Source organism: Phoca vitulina, unplaced genomic scaffold (genome assembly GCF_004348235.1).
Source record: "Phoca vitulina isolate PV1807 unplaced genomic scaffold, GSC_HSeal_1.0 scaffold24, whole genome shotgun sequence".
Lineage (NCBI taxonomy): Eukaryota > Metazoa > Chordata > Mammalia > Carnivora > Phocidae > Phoca > Phoca vitulina.
In genome coordinates this window covers 23,509,799-23,530,052 of record NW_022589727.1, presented here as the reverse complement: position 1 = coordinate 23,530,052, position 20,254 = coordinate 23,509,799, and the positions used below count along the sequence as shown (strand labels likewise).

The 20,254-nt window shown below is 44.4% G+C and overlaps 1 protein-coding gene across 1 annotated transcript in view; it reads right to left on the bottom strand.

Moving 5' to 3' along the window:
- Positions 1-19,955, bottom strand: part of EMILIN2 (elastin microfibril interfacer 2) — a 49,678-nt gene extending 29,723 nt beyond the window's left edge. The window contains exons 1-2 of the mRNA XM_032421455.1: positions 19,699-19,955; positions 19,035-19,157 (exon numbers count right to left, since the gene is read on the bottom strand). Of these exons, the coding sequence (XP_032277346.1) occupies positions 19,035-19,157; positions 19,699-19,832 (257 nt within the window). The 5' untranslated portion in view covers positions 19,833-19,955. The remainder of the gene's footprint in view (positions 1-19,034; positions 19,158-19,698) is intronic.
- Positions 19,956-20,254: the final 299 nt, after the last annotated feature.

The following is a 20,254-nucleotide window of genomic DNA, read 5'->3' as shown; positions in this document are numbered from 1 at the left end:
ATCTTAACCATTTTACAAGCACCGTTCAGTGGCTTTAAGTCCACTCACACTATTGTATAACCATCACCCCCAGAACTCTTTTCATCTTCCCAAACTGTAGCTCTGTACCCATTACACACTAACTCCCCAGTCCCCGCCCTCCCAACCCCTGCAACCACCATTCTACTTCCATCTCTATGAATCTGACCTCTCTAGGGACTTAACAGAAGTGGAATCATACAGCGTCTGTCCTTTCATGACTGGCTTAGTTCCCTTAGCATAATGTCCTTGTAGGAGAGAAAAACACTTTTCCTCTACCCTCTTAGGTTTGTTCTGGGTCCTGTGAATTAAACTGACAAAAGACAGGTGAAAAGACATCCAAGTTGTTAATATTTTTTACATGCCTGGAGGCTTTACAGGAAAAAGTGAAAACAAGCAGTTAGACTCAGGGACCTATCTACCATTTTAACACAGGGTGATAAATTGTGAAGTGACTAGACCAAGGAAAAGAGGTTTTGGGCTTCTAGGGGCAATAAATTGTGGGAATGTTGCTAGGAAGTATATGGGGGAAACTGAGGGAAGGTAAGTGCTATTTTAGTAAGGTTCGCTTATGCAGAGTCATCTATCTAAAGTGATAAGGTCATCCTGGTACAGGGGAGACAGGAACTTATAAACCTGGTTTTAGAACGAGGGAAGACAGAGAGCTCTTCTTGTCTCTGCGTTTCCTCAACTGCCTTCAGGTCAAAATAATCAATATGCCAACGTGGCACGTTTTGGGATGGCCTGTTCTGAACTCCTTCACCCTCAAGGTTCACCCATGTTGTAGCACAGGTCAGTTTCCCGGCTTTTTACACAGTAATTCACTTTTACAAAGTTTAATCTCATGTGCTAATTTAGAGATTGACAAGACAGTAAACTAATTTTTCTAGAAACTACTTGTGACAAATGGGTTTCTTCTGGCTTCTGTTGTTACAGTTTTTCTATCAATCAGGGAATAAATAGATGTGCTTTTTATGGAAGTAGCAACAGAAAATCAGTCAGGCAATGGAGGCTACAAAGTTTGAAACTGGAAGTGATTCCAGAACTATGTTGAAGAGAAAGAGACACTTGCCATTTGATTTGAATCCACTCTCTCTTACTGACAATCAAACCTTGGCCATTGGAAACCATGTGCATCTACAATGACAATCTCTGCAATCTGAGAAGGTGACTCTATCCAGCCAAGGTCCCTTCCAAGGCTAACTTTCCACAGGATGAAAAAGTCTCCCATATAGCACAAAGTGAAGGAACCAAAGGGCCTTCTTCCAGGTTAAAGCACATCAGACACACAAACCAAAATTCTCATCTTATCTTTTTCTGCTCAAGGACACAATTTTAATTAGATCTCTGCATGGAGACGTTAACGGAAGGAAAGAAATAGAAAATATTTTCTTGGCTTTTAGGAAAATCCATCAAAGTGTTAAAAGCCAGAATGCTTGGGCAAATATATTTCTGAAATACAAAATGCATCTAATGAAACCAAAAGATGGATGAGCCCTGATTGAAATCAGATTATAAAATAGCTTTGTTCACTTTTTTAAAAAAATAGCATATCCTAAGACCAAAGCAAGGTGTTCAAAATGAAAACGTATACACAGGAGACTCTCTGCTTCCCCAGACGAAGGGGCTGTATTTGCTGGAGACACCGCAATCCTAAGCTGCTTATTTTTTGTTTCCTCTTGAATTAATTTCCTTATGTACTTAGAGCAGAAAGTTAGATCCTAAAACCTAGACTCCTCTTCACCCCTCAGTGGTTTGCTCCGATCACACAGCATAAGGAGTTTTCCCCCTCCATCCTTTACAATGATCCCCCCCGCCCTTCACCCTGGAGACACAGAGACTCTGCCGTCCTGAAGGAAGGTGACTCGGGAGCACCGCCGCAGCTCAGTGGAGGCTAGGTCCCGAGTTGGCCGCAGTAGATGATGCCCGCGAGAGCGGTGGGCACCTTCCTTCAGAGAAAGCGTGCGTTGCTAGAAAGGACTAGGGCTCCAAGTGCAGGGCGTGTCCAGCACCGTGAAATACAGCTTATGCATGCGCTCCTAGGAGTCCACATTCTTAGTTTTCACTTCCTGACTTTGGGAAATCCATTACAAAAGTCAAGCCGCAGTGGGGAGGAGGGCCGGCCAGTGCAGGCTCACAGTGACGGCTTGCTGGAAGGCTCAGTAATCCATAATTAATGAAGGCCTGCATTCTCCCGCAGGATTCCTTCCGGGATGGTCACTGCGGCTGCAGGATGATTCCCCCCTCACACACACACACAAATTCTATACTATTCCATTCCTCACACTGACATCATGTTTCCTTGTTCCCAGAGCCAGAACCACAGGACGCTCCTCCCGCTCACTCCCCGATGCCCTCATCCCCTGGGTTCCCAGAGTGCGAGCCATGAGAACATCTGCCGGCCTCAGCCCTTCCCAGGATGCTCACCACAAATATGACTTTCCGTGGTTTGGGGATCCAAACCTTTCTTTCCAGAACTACCCGATAACTCTATTTTCATTATTTCCTCTTTTTTTTTTTTTTTAAAGATTTTATTTATTTATTTGACAGAGAGAGACACAGCGAGAGAGGGAACACAAGCAGGGGGAGTGGGAGAGGGAGAAGCAGGCTCCCCGCAGAGCAGGGAGCCCGATGCGGGACTCGATCCCAGGACCCTGGGATCATGACCTGAGCTGAAGGCAGTCGCTTAACCGACTGAGCCACCCAGGCGCCCTTTTTTTTTTTTAAGAGGAGAAATCATTTCCTCAAATTCTCCTATGAAAGTCACAGTCATTTCAAAATCTTTTTCCTGTGTTTCCTTTGACTTGGTTTGCACCATCCATCCCTCCTCTATAGGGATCTCAGTCCTTTGGATGAAGACCATGGATGCTGGCAAGCTTTAGACTACACCTGTGACTTGGTGAGGTCCCTGAGATGCTTAGAAAACCCCCAGAGAGTAGGAATTTCTCAGCAGATACAAAAACAACACCTTCTTTTGGGTCAATTCATTCTCAGTAAAAGTAATAATCTGGGCATATTGCAAATACAGGAACACTTCCATTTCTTTTCTAATTTATGATCACATTGGGGAGAAAAGGGACCACAATGTTATAGTCTAGTCTCACATTGTCCGGGATAACCCAATATTCCTTTAGGTTTTTTTCTTTTTTCTTTTTTTTTTTTTTTTTTTTTAAAGATTTTATTTATTTATTTGAGAGAGAGAGAATGAGAGACAGAGAGCATGAGAGGGAGGAGGGTCAGAGGGAGAAGCAGACTCCCCGCCGAGCAGGGAGCCCGATGCGGGACTCGATCCCGGGACTCCAGGATCATGACCTGAGCCGAAGGCAGTCGCTTAACCAACTGAGCCACCCAGGCGCCCCCCTTTAGGTTTTTTTCTTAATGCACATTTAACATAGTGAGGTGGAGAGATTTTTATTCAGCTGCACTCCACTCAGAAAGAACGTGGTTTTTCTTTGAAAGGTGCCGCCACAACCCACCCCAGCCCCGGTGTGAAGGTGTGGATGAACTGGGGGGGGGGGGGGGGGAGCTTAGCCAGGTGTGAAGAAGGAATTAGCTGATTTGCTCTCAAATGGGTATGGTGACAGAGCAGGAGGCCACCAGAGGTGAAAGAAGTGAGGAGGAGCTACTCTCCAAAATGCCTTAGGGTGGCCAGTGGATGTTTAAGGTTGATGACCCTATGGCATCCTCTAACCAAAGCCACAGTCTTCAGTAAAGTCCTCACTACTCAGGCAGGCTTGTCGGGTTGGATTTTCTTGGGGCACTGGAGGGTATGGTGTTCCCTACATTGGCCAGCTCCCTGTGGTTCTGAGAGAGCCACACAGAACCCAGGTACAAGGGGCTGTTGGACAGTATGCCTTGGACACTATCCCAGTTTGGAGGGAAACTTCTGGGCATCTACAATTCTTGCAAATTGAGAAGGGACACAAATATATAGACTTTGAGGTGAAGGGGCCCAACTAACATCAGTTAACTAGTTTTAAAGATAGTAGCTTGCTTCCATTTCCTTGAAATCATGCTTATTTTTTAAGAAAAATTACATAGATTGCATTATTGTGTTGTTTAATTTAACTAAAACAATTAAATATGTGGTTTAAGTAGTAGTTCTTGTCCTCCCAGTAAGGAGGCGCCTAAGCTGGCCCACCACCCAAAGGTTTCTCTGAAACTGGCTTCAATTTTTATGAATAAAATATATAAGCCAGCATGATATTTTCAAAGCCACAAAATTAATCTTTGAAATACTTCCCTATATTTTTATAATTTAGCTTTCTCAAAATGAAGTTCTGTCTTTCGTCATTGTAACTTCCCAGTACCACCAAACCATACTTGTGTTAAAAAAGAGATAACGGGGCACCTGGATGGCTCAGTCAGTTACATGGCCAATTCTTGGTTTTGGCTCAGGTCATGATCTCAGGGTGGTGATATCGAGCCCCGCCTGGGCCTCTGTGCTCAGAGTGAAGTCTGCTTGAGATTCTCTCTTCCTCTGCCCCTCCTGATTGTCCTTTCTCTCTCTCTCAAATAAATAAATAAATCTTTAAAAAAAAAAAAAAAGAGGGGCACCTGGGTGGCTCAGTCGTTAAGCGTCTGCCTTTGGCTCAGGTCATGATCCCAGGGTCCTGGGATCGAGCCCCATGTCCGGGTCCCTGCTCAGTGGGGAGCCTGCTTCTTCCTCTCCCACTCCCCCTGCTTGTATTCCCTCTCTCGCTGTCACTCTCTGTCAAATAAATAAATAAAATCTTAAAAAAAAAAAAGAGTAAACAGGCTCCAAATGGAGTCTCTTGTGCTAAGCCCCATGTCAGCAAACCAAGACTCAATATCTAACCTAACTGCAGTTTCAGCCTCTCCTAGGAATGTAACCTTTAATCAGTTAATCTGGAATTACCTGGTCAGCAGGCATGAGGTAATCCACCAGCAGACCCCTTCCGACCCCATTCAAAGGTAACTTTGTCTGAAACAATCCACTCTTTGCTAGAAACTTCCTTTTCCCACCATTTTCTGCCTATAAAAGCTGTTCATTTTGAACAGCTCTTTGGAGCTCCTTCTCTCTCTCTCTACTAAATGGGATGCTGCCTAATTCGTGAATTGCTGAATAACGACACTAGAGTCTTTAAAATTTACTCAGTTGAATTTTGATTTACAATTGTGTAACATGAACTCTTACAGAACGAAAACTGTATCAGGGATCAGAGAGATAGTCAACGTACACTTACGTCTTGGCAAAAACTTTTAAAGGTTACATTGAGACTGCCAGTTCAAGAAGCTAAATTATATCATTACTTTGATTTAACTGGAATCCGCCACATCTCAAATCCTCATTTTAGCTGCAAGCCACTGCATTCTCATTCAGTATTAACAACCATTTTCAAGACTATATGTGTGTCACAACCTCCATTTTAAAAACACAAACCAGGGGTGCCTGGGTGGCTCAGACAGTTAAGCGTCTGCCTTTGGCTTAGGTCGTGATCCCGGGGTCCTGGGATCGAGCCCCACATAGGGCTCCCTGCTGAGCAGGGAGCCTTCTTCTCCCTCTCCCTCTGCCTGCCACTCCCCCTGCTTATGCTCTCTCCCTATCTAATAAAAAAATAAAAAATTTTTTTTAAAAAATAAAAAATAAAAACACAAACCAAAGACAGTTGTTCAAACTGATGATCTCCATAACTAAAAACTGAAAACTGAACTCAACACATATGATTCTTAACAATGGGAGGAAAGACAAGCTAAAATCACATGCCCTCCCCCAAATAAAGCCTAGTGTAAACTATGGACTTTCGGGTGATTATCATTGTGTCAATGTAGGTTCATCGACTATAACAAATGTACCATTCTGGTGGGGGATGGTGAGAACGGGGGAGGTTGTGCATGTGTGGAGGAAGTGGGAATTTGGGAAATCTATGTACCTCCCCTTCAATTTTGCTGTGAACATTAACTGTTCTAAAAAAAAAATAGTCTTAATAGAAAAATTAAAACCCACATGCTCTCTTTCACCTATGCATTCAGCAAACATCTTCTGAATACATACCAGGTGGTACCCAGCCACACCACCTTATGGCTTTCCTTGCATCTCCAGGATCCTATACTGAGCAATCATATTTCTGTGGAGACAGTATGGAGAACAACATCCAATTCTATTATCCATGACAACATTGGCTGTTCCAGTCCCAACTCAGCCAAAGACCAGTTGAGTCAGACAAGACCTGAAAACTTCTCTAACCCTCAGTTACCTCAAATATAAATTGGCATTTATAAGTACATAGCAATGCAGGCCTACCTCAAGAAGCAAGAAAAGTCTCAAATATACAACCTAACCTTACACCTAAAGGAGCTAGAAAAAGAAGAGCAAATAAAGCCTAAAGCCAGCAGAAGAAGGGAAATAATAAAGATCCGAGCAGATATAAATGATATAGTGAAAAAAAAAACCCACAAAAAAACAGAACAGATCAATGAAACTAGGAGCTGGTTCTTTGAAAGAATAAGATTGATAAACCCCTAGCCAGACTTATCAAAAAGAAAAGAGAAAGGAAAGGTGCCTGGGTGGCTCAGTCGGTTGGGTGTCTGCCTTCAGCTCAGGTCATGATCCCAGGTCCTGGGATCGAGTCCCATGTCAGGCTCTCTGCTCAGCAGGGAGCCTGCTTCTCCCTCTCCCTCTGTCTGCCTCTCTCTCTGTCAAATAAATAAATAAAATCTTTAAAAAGAAAAGAGAAAGTACTCAAATAAATAAAATCACAAATGAAAGAGGAGAGATCATAACCAACACCACAGAAATGCAAACAATTATAAGAGAATATTATGACAAATTATATGCCAACAAATTGCACAATCTGGAAGAAATAGATAAATTCTTAGAAACATATAAACTACCAAAACTGAAACAGGAAGAAATAGAAAATTTGAACAGACCTATAACCAGCAAAGAAATTGAATCAGTAATCAAAAATCTCCCAACAAACAAAAGTTCAGGGCTGGATGGCTTCCCAGGGGAATTCTACCAGATATTTAAAGAAAAGTTAATACCTATTCTTCTCAAACTATTCCAAAAAATAGAAATGGAAGGAAAACTTCCAAAGTCATTCCATGAGGCCAGCATTACCTTGATTCCAAAACCAGAGAAAGACCCCACAAAAGGAGAATTACAGGCCAATATACCTGATGAACATGGATGCAAAAATTTGAATCCAACAGTACATTAAAAGGATTATTCACCACAACCAAGTGGGATTTATTGCTGGGCTGCAAGGGTGGTTCGGTATTTGCAAATCAATGTGATACACCACATTAATAAAAGAAAGGAAAAGAATCATATGATCCTCTCAATAGATGCAGAAGAAGCCTTTGGCAAAGTACAGCATCCATTCTTGATAAAAACCCTCAACAAAGTAGGGATAGAGGGAACATACCTCAACATCATAAAGGCCATACACAAAAGACCCACAGCTAATATCATCCTCAATGGGGAAAAACTGAGAGCTTTTCCTCCAAGGTCAGGAATAAGACAGGGATGTCCACTCTCACCACTTTTATTTAACATGGTACTAAAAGCTGTAGCCACAGCAATCAGACAACAAAAAGAAATAAAAGGCATCCAAACTGGCAAGGAAAAAGTCAAACTTTTACTATTTGCAGATGACCTAATACACTATGCAGAAAACCTGAAAGACTCCACCAAAAAATTTCTAGAACTGATACATGAATTGAGCAAAGTCGCAGAATGATCAACATACAGAAATGTCTTGCATTTCTTTTTTTTTTTTTTTTAAGATTTATTTATTTATTTGAGAGAGAGAGTGCACACACACAAGTTGGGGGAGGAGCAGAGGGAGAGAATCTTCAAGCACACTCCCCACTGATCACAGAGCCCGACACGGGGTTCCATCTCAAAACCCATGAGATCCTGACCTGAGCCAAAACCAAGAATCAGATGTTTAACTGACTGAGCTACCCAGATGCCCCATGTCTTGCATTTCTATACACCAGTAATGAAACAGCAGAAAGAAAACTCAAAGAATCGATCCCATTTACAACTGCACCAAAAACCATTAGATACCTAGGAATATACTTAACCAAAGAGGTAAAAGATCTGTACTCCAAAAGCTATAGAACACTTATGAAAGAAACTGAAGATAACACAAAGAAATGGAACAACATTCCATGCTCATGGATTGGAAGAATATTGTTAAAATGTCCATACAACCCAAAGCAATCTACACATTTAATACAATCCCTATCAAAATACCACCAGCATTTTTCACAGAGCTAGAACAAACAATCCTAAAATTTGTATGGAATCACAAAAGACCCTGAATAGTCAAAACAATCTTGAAAAAGAAAAGCAAAGCTGGAGGCATCACAATTCCAGACTTTAAGCTGTATTACAAAGCTATAATCATCAAGATAGTATATTGCTGGCACAAAAATTGACACACAGATCAATGGAACAGAATAGAAAACCCAGAAATGGACCCACAACTTGATGGTCAACTAATCTTCAACAAAGCAGGAAAGCATATCCAATGGAAAAAAGTCTCTTCAACAAATGGTGTTGGGAAAATGGGACAGCAACATACAAAAGAAACTGGACCACTTTCTTACACCATACACAAAAATAAACTCCAAAAGGATTAAAGACCTAAATGTGAGACAGGAAATTCTAGAAGAGAACACAGGCAGTAACCTCTTTGACATCAGCCATAGCACCTTTTTTATAGATATGTCTCCTGAAGCAAGGGAAACGAAAGCAAAAATGAACTACTGGGACTTCATCCAGATAAAAAATCTCCTATACAGAGAAGGAAATAATCAACAAAACTAAAAGGCAACCTACTGAGTGGGAGAATATTTGCAAAGGACCTAAAGGGTTAGTATCCAAAATCTATAAAGAACTTATCAAACTCAACACCCAAAAAACAAATAATCCAGTTAAGAAATAGGCAGAAGACATGAATAGACATTTTTCCAAAGAAGACTTCCAGATGGCCAACAGACACATGAAAAGATGCTCAAAATCAAAACTACAATGAGATACCACCTCACACCTGTCAGAATGTCTAAAATTAACAACACAGGACACAACAGATGTTGGCAAGGATGTGGAGAAAGGGGAACCCTCTTACACTACTGGTGGGAATGCAAGCTGGTGCAGCTGCTCTGGAAAACAGTATGGAGGTTCCTCAAAAGTTAAAAATAGAGCTACCCTATGACCCAGCAATTGCACTACTAGGTATTTACCCACAGGATACAAAAATACTGATTTGAAGGGGCACATGCACCCCAATGTTTATAGCAGCACTATCAACAATAGCCAAACTATGGAAGGAGCCCAGATGTCCATGGACAGATGAATGGATAAAGAAGATATGGTATATATATATACAATGGAATATTACTCAGCCATCAAAAAGAATGAAATCTTGCTATTAGCAACAACATGGATGAAACTAGAGTATATTACGCTAAGTGAAATAAGTTAGTCAAAGAGAGACAAATACCATATAATTTCACTCATATGTGGAATTTAAGGAACAAAACAGAGGAAGATAGGGGAAGGGAAAAAAAGAGAGAGGGAGGCAAACCATAAGAGACTCTTTTTTTAATTTTTTAAGATTTTATTTATTTATTTGACAGAGATAGAGAGAGAGCACAAGTAGGCAGAGTGGCAGGCAGAGGGAGAGGGAGAAGCAGGCTCCCCACTGAGCAGGGAGTCAGATGCGGGGCTCGATCCCAGGACCCCAGGATCATGACCTGAGCCGAAGGCAGCCGCTTAACTGACTAAGCCACCCAGGCGCCCCACCATAAGAGACTCTTAACGATAGAGAACAAACTGAGGGTTGTTGGAGGGAGGTGGGTGGGGGTTGGGCTAGATGGGTGATGGGCATTAAGGAGGGCACTTGTTGTGGTGAGCACTGGGTGTTGTATGTAAGTGATGAATCACTAAATTCTCTCCCTGAAACCAATACTACACTATATGTTAACTAACTAGAATCTAAATTAAAATTTAAATAAACAAATTGGCATTTTAATATTTGCCCCCCCCTTTTACCTCTCAGGTATTGGAAGAATAAAATTTCTGTGAAAACTGTGAAACTATAAAGCTTTATATAAATGATATGCATGCACTCCGTGTGTTGTGTGCATGCGGGCATATATAAATTTACCATAAGGCACAAGTTTGCAGTAAGGCTAAAACTATGGGTTCCTTCCATAATAATGGTCTTGATTGCCCATGTGAAGAATTATAGTTGGTTCCTGACCACAGGTGAGGAATGAGGTGATTGTCCCATGGATAAAGGCAATCCTGCCATAACCTTCAAATGACAGTCCTTGAACTGATGTGTCTTCCTTCACACACGTGGTCCTTTTTATCAATACCCTTGACAACACACTACACAGATCACCCCATGACAGTTCTTCATGTATCCTCAACCCACTCAGAGGAGAGGCCACCTGGCCATTCGACTGGGTTGCTGCTTCCCATCCTCTTCATGGCCAGGTCATGGCCCAGGGGCGCCTGGGTGGCTCAGTCAGTTAAGTGCCTGCCTTCGGCTCAGGTCATGATCCAAGGGTCCTGGGATCGAGCCCCACATCAAGCTCCCTGCTCAATGAGGAGTCTGCTTCTCTTTCTACCTCTGCCCCTTCTCCCGCTCATGGTTTCTCTCTCACTCACTCTCTCTCAAATAAAATCTTTAAAAAAAAAAAAAAATATGACAGAGTGCCTACTCATTGGGATTATTATTTTCCCAGTGACAATTCTGACAAGGAGTGTTTAGAAGCTGCTGTGCTATTTAGTTCAGGAAACAAGCCATAGATGGTGTTTCTGCCTTCCCTCCTACACCATCAGTAAGCAAGGAATCTGTGTTCTATCTTTTTGCTGTTTTTGCAATCATGTAACAGAATGACTCCCAAATATCTTGTGAGTTGCCAAAAGATGATGCAGCGTGTTGGGATGGGAAAAGGGTGCCTCGTTGATCATGACTGAGCCAGACCCCCTGACCTGGCACTGTGGTCCTGGAAAGCTGCTGCCCCAGCCGAAAGCAGCTGAAGAATCTCCAAAGCACGCCCCCTGATGCATGAACCAGGCCCGAACCCTGTCAGGACAGCCGGCCAGACCCGAGATTCTGGAACGTTCAAAATATTCAGAAAGGCTCAACTCTGCCTCCCTGCCCAAGGCCCCATTCCCCCGGCACGGGAGAGCTCTTGGCGTTAACACCGACACAAGCCAGGGAAACACTTTTAATGGTGAAAAGATCTGCAAATGGCTGGATTGTGAAACTCACCCCGCCCTGGGTTCTGTCGCAATCACAGCCACAGCTCTGGGGCTCTGTTTTCAGAGAGGGAGACAAATCATAAGAGACTTAACCAAAGGAAACAAACTGAGGGTTGCTGAGGGGAGGCGGTAACTGGGTGCTGGACATTACGGAGGGCACGTGATGTGATGAGCACTGGGTATTATACACAACTGATAAATTACTGAACTCTACCTCTGAAACTAATGATATACTATATATTGGCTAATTGCATTTAAATAAAAAATTCAAAATATGTGGAAAACCTCAGCAGAAAAAAAAGTGGCATTTCTATAGTTCAGAAAAAAAAAAATCTAGGTCCTTATCCCACGATCCTTCAATAGCATCCCTGTTGAGTAGCTGTAGAGAAACAACTTGAAGCAAAAAGGAAATCTCTAGAACCTTGTTTTATAATGGACTGCGAGCAAAGCTCTGTAAAAGATAACTGAATAAAGCCCATTCAGCAGACCCCGTACAATCACAAATGTGTATGAAGCCAGAGAATGTTAGGAAAAAGTTGAGAGATCTCATAGTGAATTCCCTTTCATCGAAATGGCCAGTGTGAGAAGGCCTCACCTAAGCCATTGGTCTCTTAAGCAAATGCCTAGTAAAATACACTACCCCGAAAGGCTGACGCTGCAGAGAATAATGTTTAGGCGTATGCCCTAATCTAATATTTTCTTAGTGGAAAGTGGGGGGGAGGGGTGAGTGAAAGAACAGCTGGGTCCTAACACACCCAGAAAAGTTTGCTTCTACAGCATTTTCAAACCAGTGATTTGGTTGGTTTGAACAGCCCCTCCTTTTGTCCAGCCACACTTCACCACTTTAAAACAGGAAAGATAGAAGAAAACTTCTTGGTGAGTTTCATTTTAATCATTTCATTATTTTCCTCCAATAGGAACTACTGTCACGTTGACAACTATGATGTTCCTCTCTCAAGCTGTCCAGGAAAATTGTTCTTCGGGAGAAGTCAGGCTCGCATCATTTAATCAAGTGGTTTTTTGTTATTTTTAAGTCCAGAAAACAGCTTTATCAAGGACAGAAGCAGTTAATTCTGAGTTGTTAAAAAAAAAACCAAGTCAGTGTTTGTTTGGACCAGCACGAAGTCAGAACATTTGGGTGACAGTCTGTACGTCGTCTGAACACTGGTACAGTCTGTCAGCTTTAGGTTTTAAAAACCAGTATGTAAAACACTGGGTAACTGTGCTGTGCAGTACTTACTGTATCATTCCCACTCGGTACACGTTAGTAACAGCCTGCTATTATCAACCCGAGGAAGAGGACTTTCTTCCTCAAGGCAAAGGTTTAGAGCCAGCCGTGGCTGGCTAAAAGGTGGCCGGAGGATGGGCAGAGTTCACCGCCGCCCACGCAGCCTGGAACGTCCTGTGGGCTCCCACGGGCACGCACACACCCGCAGAACCAGCAGCCAGTGCCCACCACCCTGGAACATTTCCTTTAAATCGACCGTAATCATTGACTTGCATTCCCCAAAGAAACCATTGCTGGCTCTGCTTCCAAAACAATCTCTAAGTTAACTTCATGTTTGGAAGCGGATTTTATTCATTTCATTTACTTAATTATGATCTTCGTGTACGGAGTTTATTTCATTTTTTAGCACTTCCGTCTTTTTCTAACATGTCCAAAGGCATTAACTTCAAATTCAAAGCCTTCAATGATAAGCTCACCTTTGAGGCAACAACACTCCAAATGATGAGAATAAGGAATGTTCATGAGGCATTCCTGCTAAGTGTACCCTACACTTAGTGCACTTTTCTTTTTACCAAGTAATTTTTTTTAAATTTATTTTTATTTAAATTCAATTAATTAACATATAATGTATTATTGGTTTCCGAGGTAGAGGTCAGTGATTCATCAGTTGCATATAATACCCAGTGCTCATTCCATCATGTGCCCTCCTTAATGTCCATCACCCAGTTACCCCATCCCCTTTGATAGCGCACTTTTAAAAGTTCTCTAGCTATGGTACCTCACCAGTAATGCAGAGATGAGGAAAATGTGCCTCAGAGAGGCTGAGGGACTTGCCTGAAGTCACACAGCTCGGTGGCAGAGGTAGAGCTCAGGCCAGAAGCCAAGGTTTCTATTTCCTCTTCCAGAACACATTGGTCACATCAGTCTGCCCAGAGGGACTACCTCAGGGGACGCTGGCTCCCATTTACCTCCCCTTTCCTGGCTACCTCAGAATTTTAGTTAATTTACCAAGTGCCAACAGAGAAGAATAGATCAGTGGAGAAAGACTAAATAGTGGGACCAAAAGGGGGTTTAACGAAAAGCAATTGTTTTTCCTGAGACCATAAGCTCTATTTGAATCCCATTAGTTTTTCTCCAAGATAAGAAAGGTGGAAAATGTAGCCCATAACCATAAACTTCTTCTAAGAACCCCCACCCCCGTCTCTGTCCGTAATCTGGCTGAGCTTGTGATGAGAAAAACATGACTGTGGAAGGGCTCTACAAACCTAGCATCTGATCTACCAGGAGCTTAAGAAGAGGGAAAGAACAAAAGTACAAAGAAGCTTGAAAGGAAGATCAGAAGATGCTAGGGCAGCAACACAGATGTAGCCCCAAAAACCTGATAAGGAAGGCCAACCCAAGGAGGGAGGAAAGTGCATGCGGCTCTCGGGGTCTGGGTACCGCCACTCAAGGCCCGCGTTCTCCCCTTCTGCAGACGCTAGCTGATTCAAATTACCCTCAAAGCCAAGGAGCAGAGCTGTTAACAGCCAACTGATTGCAAGATGTGTAAAAGCTGAAGGAAAAAGAATTCCCCCAAAGCTATACCCACAAGAGGCACGTTTTCCAGTTGAATGGAATTCTGTTCCTGGAGACGCAGAAACTGTAGAATTTACTCTAGAAGATGTAAGTCCTCATTATTTTCGCTGCCTTAAGTGTTCTTTGTTTAAAAGAAAAAAGAAAAAAAGCTTCTCCTGGCTGAGATTGCTCTCTCACAGGCAACTTTTCCTCCAACTGAATGACCATCTGTTCCCCCTTGGAATCGGAGAATTAGAGGAGTTCTGGAACTCAGCACTTAGAGCTCACACCTGCTACAAATTCACAAATTCTTCCGTGTCATCACAGCACCACAGGGCCCCCTAGTCGGTCCCACCCAGTTCCTCCCCCAACTGATGAGATTCTTTCAAAGAGCTCATAGGAAAAATTCCACCCAGACGCAACACACCCAAGAGGGGGCAGGAGCGGGGTTGGGTAGATGCTGATAAACCCAAGTCAGTTTGTGGGCGCAGAGTAGGAAACCCCGCCCTATGGAGCCTTGGCCCGGAGCCGAGCAAAGCGAATACCGGAAATAAGCCTGCCTTCCATCTGGGAACCCCCGGATGTCCTCACCTACAGAGCAGCTGCTCCGCACACAGGACGCCCCCAAATGCCTCAAATACTAACAGCAGTCAGCTGGATCGCTGCAGCGGAGTGGGAGGTCGTGGACTCTCCGGAATCACTGCCATGAAGCGTGAATGATGCCTGAAAGGAAGCCATGCCTAGTCCAAGAAGGAGAAGGTAGCGCTGTCTCCTGCCGGCAGTCCACCCAAACACCACCAACCCGTGTAGCGGGGGACCTAGCAAACCTCGGGCCATGGCCGCTCCCTGCCATCTCACCAGCATGCACTGTGGCGGGCATCACACTCACACACCCTCGGGTGTGGGTCCAGACGGCAAGGGACCATGCGGTGTGGAGGGGAAGAGTCTAAGACAAGGAAAGGTGACTGGATTTGGATCCAGGTCGGCTCCTTCCTAACGACATGACCTTCTGTAGAATGGGGCTGATGGCCCCCATGGAGTTGCTCTAAAGACGTGAGGTGATGAAGTGGCCCTTCCCATTAGAGTAATGTGCTCCCGGGGAAGGTACTCTCACCCAAGTCAGGCCCTGAGTACTTGATTAAAATAAGACATCAAAAGGACAAGACATAAATGCTGCTGAGGATGTGGAGAAAAGAGGACCCTCCCACACTGTTGGTGGGAATGCAAGCTGGTGCAGCCACTCTGGAAAACAGTATGGAGGTTCGTCAGAAAGTTGAAAATAGAGCTGCCCTATGACCCAGCAATTTCACTTCTTGGTATATATGCAAAGGAAACAAAAACTCTATGTTAAACAGATCTTTGCACCCCATGTTCACAGTAGCATTATCTACAATAGTCAAGACATGGAAATAACCTAAGTGTCCGCTGACTGAAGAATGGATAAAGAAGTGGTATATACATACAATGGAATGCTATTCTGCCATTAAAAAGAAAGAAAAATCCTACCATGTGACATGGATGCTAAGTGAAGTAAGTCAGAAAAGACAAATTTTGTAGGTATACATAGTATGTATGTATATATTCTCACTTATACATGGAATCTAAGAAAAAAACCAAACTCACAGAAAAAGAAACCAGATTTGTGGTTAACAGAGGCAAGGGTGGGGTGAGAGGGAACTGGATGAAGGCGGTCAAAGGTGCAAACTTCTGGTTGTAACATAAGGTCCTGAGGATGTAATGTACACCATGATGAGTGTAGTTAACACTGTTGTATGGTAGATTTGAAATCTGTTAAGAAAGTAGATCCTAAGAGTTGCATTGCAAGAAAAAACTTTTCCTCTTTTTTTTTGTTTCTATGAGATGGTGGATGTTAACTTACTGTGGCAATCATTTCACAACATATGTAAGTCCTTATGCTGTACATCTTAAATTTTTGCAGTGCTGTATGTCAATTAAATCTCAATAAAACTGGGGGAAAATTTTTTAAAAACAAACTGTATAGCATAGTGGACAGTATGAAAAATTATACAGTCCAATGCATCATAGCAAATAACCCACAATAAAAATTTACGTGCACATGCATACACACAGTTCTCAATCACTTTTACATGGGAATTGCCTTCCATGAAATAAGAAAGAAGGTGTAATTGTTCTTAATAGTTGAGTACTGTGCAATGCACCAAAGACACACACTAAAACGTTAATAAATGCATTCTCCATCGCTATGGGGCCAAAGGCCAGTAGCTCTGGGTTTGCGGGCAGCCCAGCCATTTACCGTCACATGACTGTAGATAAGTTAGGGAACATCTAGCCTCTGTTTCCTCATTGGCAAAATGGGGACCATGGTTTTCATCTTGAAGGGTTGTTGCAAGAATTAAATAACCTCGTATATGGAATAAAAAGCCCTAACGCAGCGCCTGACACACTAAAATCTCTTTACAGTTTCAGAAAAGTAATGACTCAAAATGCCCACATATACAAAAACCCTCTCTGCTCCTAGTTTCACACAACAATGCCCAAATTCGCAATCTGGAATCGAAGGCTCTTCATATATGCAAGTGGAGCAAGGTCTAACCCTTCTGGAAATGCACATGGTCCCTAAGATGAAGTTTCCTCCTCTAACGTTTGCTTTGCTCTCTCCCCCTCCTGGTTCCTCTTCCTCCTTTCCCTCCACCATCTCTAGAAACTCCGCTCTGCCCCATCCCTTGCAAGGCCTTGCTGGCAAACACCTGCCACTCCCAGGCATTCAGCTGGACGCAGCTGCCAAACTGCATTCTAGCTCCAGCATCTCAGTCAGCCTCCAGCCCTGCACTTCTACCACCCGAGAAGGATCCCTCAGTAACTGCAGGATGAGTTTCCAAAGGACTTTCACTTCCACACGGCTCAGGTTCTAGGGATCAAATCTTGAAGACCTCACCTGACAACGAGCCCATGAATTGAGAGAAGTGACTGGGGCTTCTGGATTCATCAGAAACACCTGGGAAATTCCATGTTAAACAGCCATTCATTCTCTTTAAGTATAAAGAGGCTTTGACTTCCATCATCCACCAATCATCCAAATTTAGGAATCATTTAGTAGTTGAAAAATAAGATAAAGCTTTCCTTTCCTAGCTCTAAAGAAACAGAAAGAAAAAAGTCAAGACTGAATTAACTACCTAAGTTAATTTCAAAATTTCCAGCTTGATCAGCTAAAACAGTCTGTTCTTATTTTTTAAATTTCACACTTACAATGCAGTATCTAAAATGTAAAAACACACTTGAATTGTTTAGGTGACTATTATTGAAGAAAAACACCAGGTCACTTATTTTAGTTCTATTTAAGAAAACAACAGAAACATCTGTCATTTCTTATAGCAATCTTTATTGTCCTTCCCACTGGATGGCAAAAATATGCTCCAACTGCCTTTCATTAACCTGCTGATCTGGAGGTGATTTGCTCCTCACTGACGACAAAGGATCTGTTCCACTGAGTTTTGGTCAAATACAACAATTAAATCATTTAATTTTGCAAGCACTAAAAGAATTTCAGAAAATTTAAAAGAAACATCTTTTAAATGAAAAGCATGACCTCCCCAAATGAAAAATTCATTTATCTGAGTTGCCGTCAAGTCTTCAGGTTATAGCAAACCACAAAATGCAGTTCTTGGGTAAAACAAATGATATATTCCTGACTAATAATTCTAAGTTTAAGCACATCCATTCAAATCGTGTTGAATACTTCGTTCGTGTCTCTGCCACCATGTAAAAATCTTACTCAGTTCTCTTTTCACTGACTGCCGGCTACGGACTGTGAGGTCTACAAATTACCGAGCAGAGATAACAGGCACTATGGGTATGCATAACAGGGTATGCATCCCCTCTGACAAATCCAACTCAGGGAGCCAGAAATCCATGTCTGCCTGTTTCTCTGTTTATTCGAAAATGGGGGGTCTCTTCTAGGTGATGGTGGTTGTTGCTGTTGGCCTAACAGGAATTATCCCTTCCCTGTTTGCAGTTCCCACAAGAGCCCAAGTGGAATGATCCAGAGACCACTTCCACCCCACAAAGACTGAAGGCTCATCTACTGCCTTCTGGAATAAGGTTTCCTGGAGTACAGTTTCAGTCTGTCCCTTTGCTTTGCCAAAGACAGATCCGCCTACCGGCTATTCTTTGCTGTAATGACAACAATGCCCTAAGACAAACAACGCATTCTTAGGGGAAAACAATTAATTTCAACCATCCCATGTGTTCCCCAACAGCCATTGATTCACATCCCTCATCCTCTGATAACTGACTTACACAAAAACACAAGGGCTTGCCAGAAGAGAATTGAATGTGTGTGATGTGCTTATTGCATTGCTTCCTCTTTGTTTTTAAGATGATGAAATCTTTATAAGCAAATCAAAAAGATTACCATTTTCTCCTGACAATTTCTTAGCTGAATCCCCAAATCTAACATAAAAAAAAAAAAAAAATGACTCACTTTAAGCAAGTTACTGCTGGGACTTCAGTTTAGAGAGCTACAACACTGGAAGAGGTCCGTTTTATGGGGACATTTGGACAAAACTCGCCTGTTTTAGGACACGGGCTAGAACAAACCTCTCAGCTAATCCTACATTTCAACGTTTTTAGCAGTATACATTTTGGAATCTTCTGTGTGCCCCAGCACACACAATATGGATCTAATTAGGTCCAGCTGCCTTATGTTAGTAATAAAATTGAAAGAAAAAAAGAGGTGGGGGTGGGGGCTTCGTTCACCCCTCCAGTGCCCCGGTGATCACAAGCTCGCAAGTCGTGCGCATCGTCCATGCTCACTCAGGGCAACCCACGCTCCTAAAACACCCCAGTGCGCCTGGGACTGCGCTCAGCGCTCAGACTTCTCAGCTGCTGGGTTTTCTCACCCTGGAAGAGATTTACGGACGGGCTGGAGCTCAGCGCTCGGACGCCACCCACCGCCCAGGCCCCGGCGCACCCCGCCCGCTCCTGGGCTCAAGGACTTACACCAGCGCGGACGGACAGGGCATCTGGTTCCAGGCACAGTTGTACTGAGCCTGAATAAAACTCTCGCTTCCCTCCAGCACAGAGCAGCTCACATTCTTGTTCACGATGTAGGCGCACCAGTTCCTGGGGTGAAGGAGAGAGAGCGAGAAGCCACAGTGTAAACCCTGAGAACAATGAGGCTGGGGAGAGCGGGGCGAGCCGATAGAGCAGCGGACCGAGCGAGGGTCAGGGAGCCCGCCGTCTCTGCGGAGACGGGAGCCCCAGAAAGCAGCCATCCGGAGGGTACGCGGGTGCGCCTTCGGGGAACCGGCATCTTAAGCCGCCAAAATACGCAAAAGAAAAGTACCTACGGTCCCAGGGGCTTCAGTAATTCCTGGGAGTATTTTCCTGATCGTCCTGCTCTGCGGGACACTCCCTACGCCCCCACAGCCCCGGAGGCAGCACTGCTCGAAGGGCTGGCGAGATCACCCGGGACGCCTCGCGCCGGCCGGAGAGCGCACGGCCCCCCGGGAGGAGGCGCCGCCCGGGCAGCCCAAGGGGGACCCCACGGCTGCTGCTCATCGTCTTTGGCAGGGCAGCTGCGGACCCGGCAGCGGGTCGGGGAGGGGTAGGCGGGGGGGCCAGGGCTCCGTGCCGGGAACGAGGAGAGGGACCGCGCACTTACTTGTTCCTGGCTCCCGGCCGCGCGGGGTGCATGGGCTGCGGGACGGCGTGGCACAGACCCGCGCCGCCCAGAGTCAGCAGCGCCAGCGCCCAGCGCCAGGACGCGCGGGACCGGAGCCGTGTCCGCTGCCACATTCTGCGCGCGACGGGCGCGCCCCGCCTGCCGGATCCGGAGCGCTGAGGGTCGAGGCTGGCGCCGCGAGGCTGCGGGCGGACGGGGCGCGGCCGGAGAAGGCAGGAGAGGCTCAGGCGCTTCGCGACGCCCCCACCCGCACTCCGCGGCCGCCCCCTCCGGCTTCTCGCTCCCACTTCTCCTTTTCCACCCCGTGCGCCCGCGCTTCTCCTCGGTCCCTCAATGACGCACAGGTTCCCCCGGGTGCCGCCCTCTTTATTTCACTTCCCTCTCCGAAATGTGACTCTCCCTCCACCACGACCCCCTGTCTCCGGTGCCCTTGCCTCTCGGCAGGGGGTTTGGGGTGAAAGGGCTAAAGAGTTTAGGAGAAGGGTCTAAGTTACAGAATTTCCAATTACTCATTCCTTTGGTCTCTTCCCAGAAG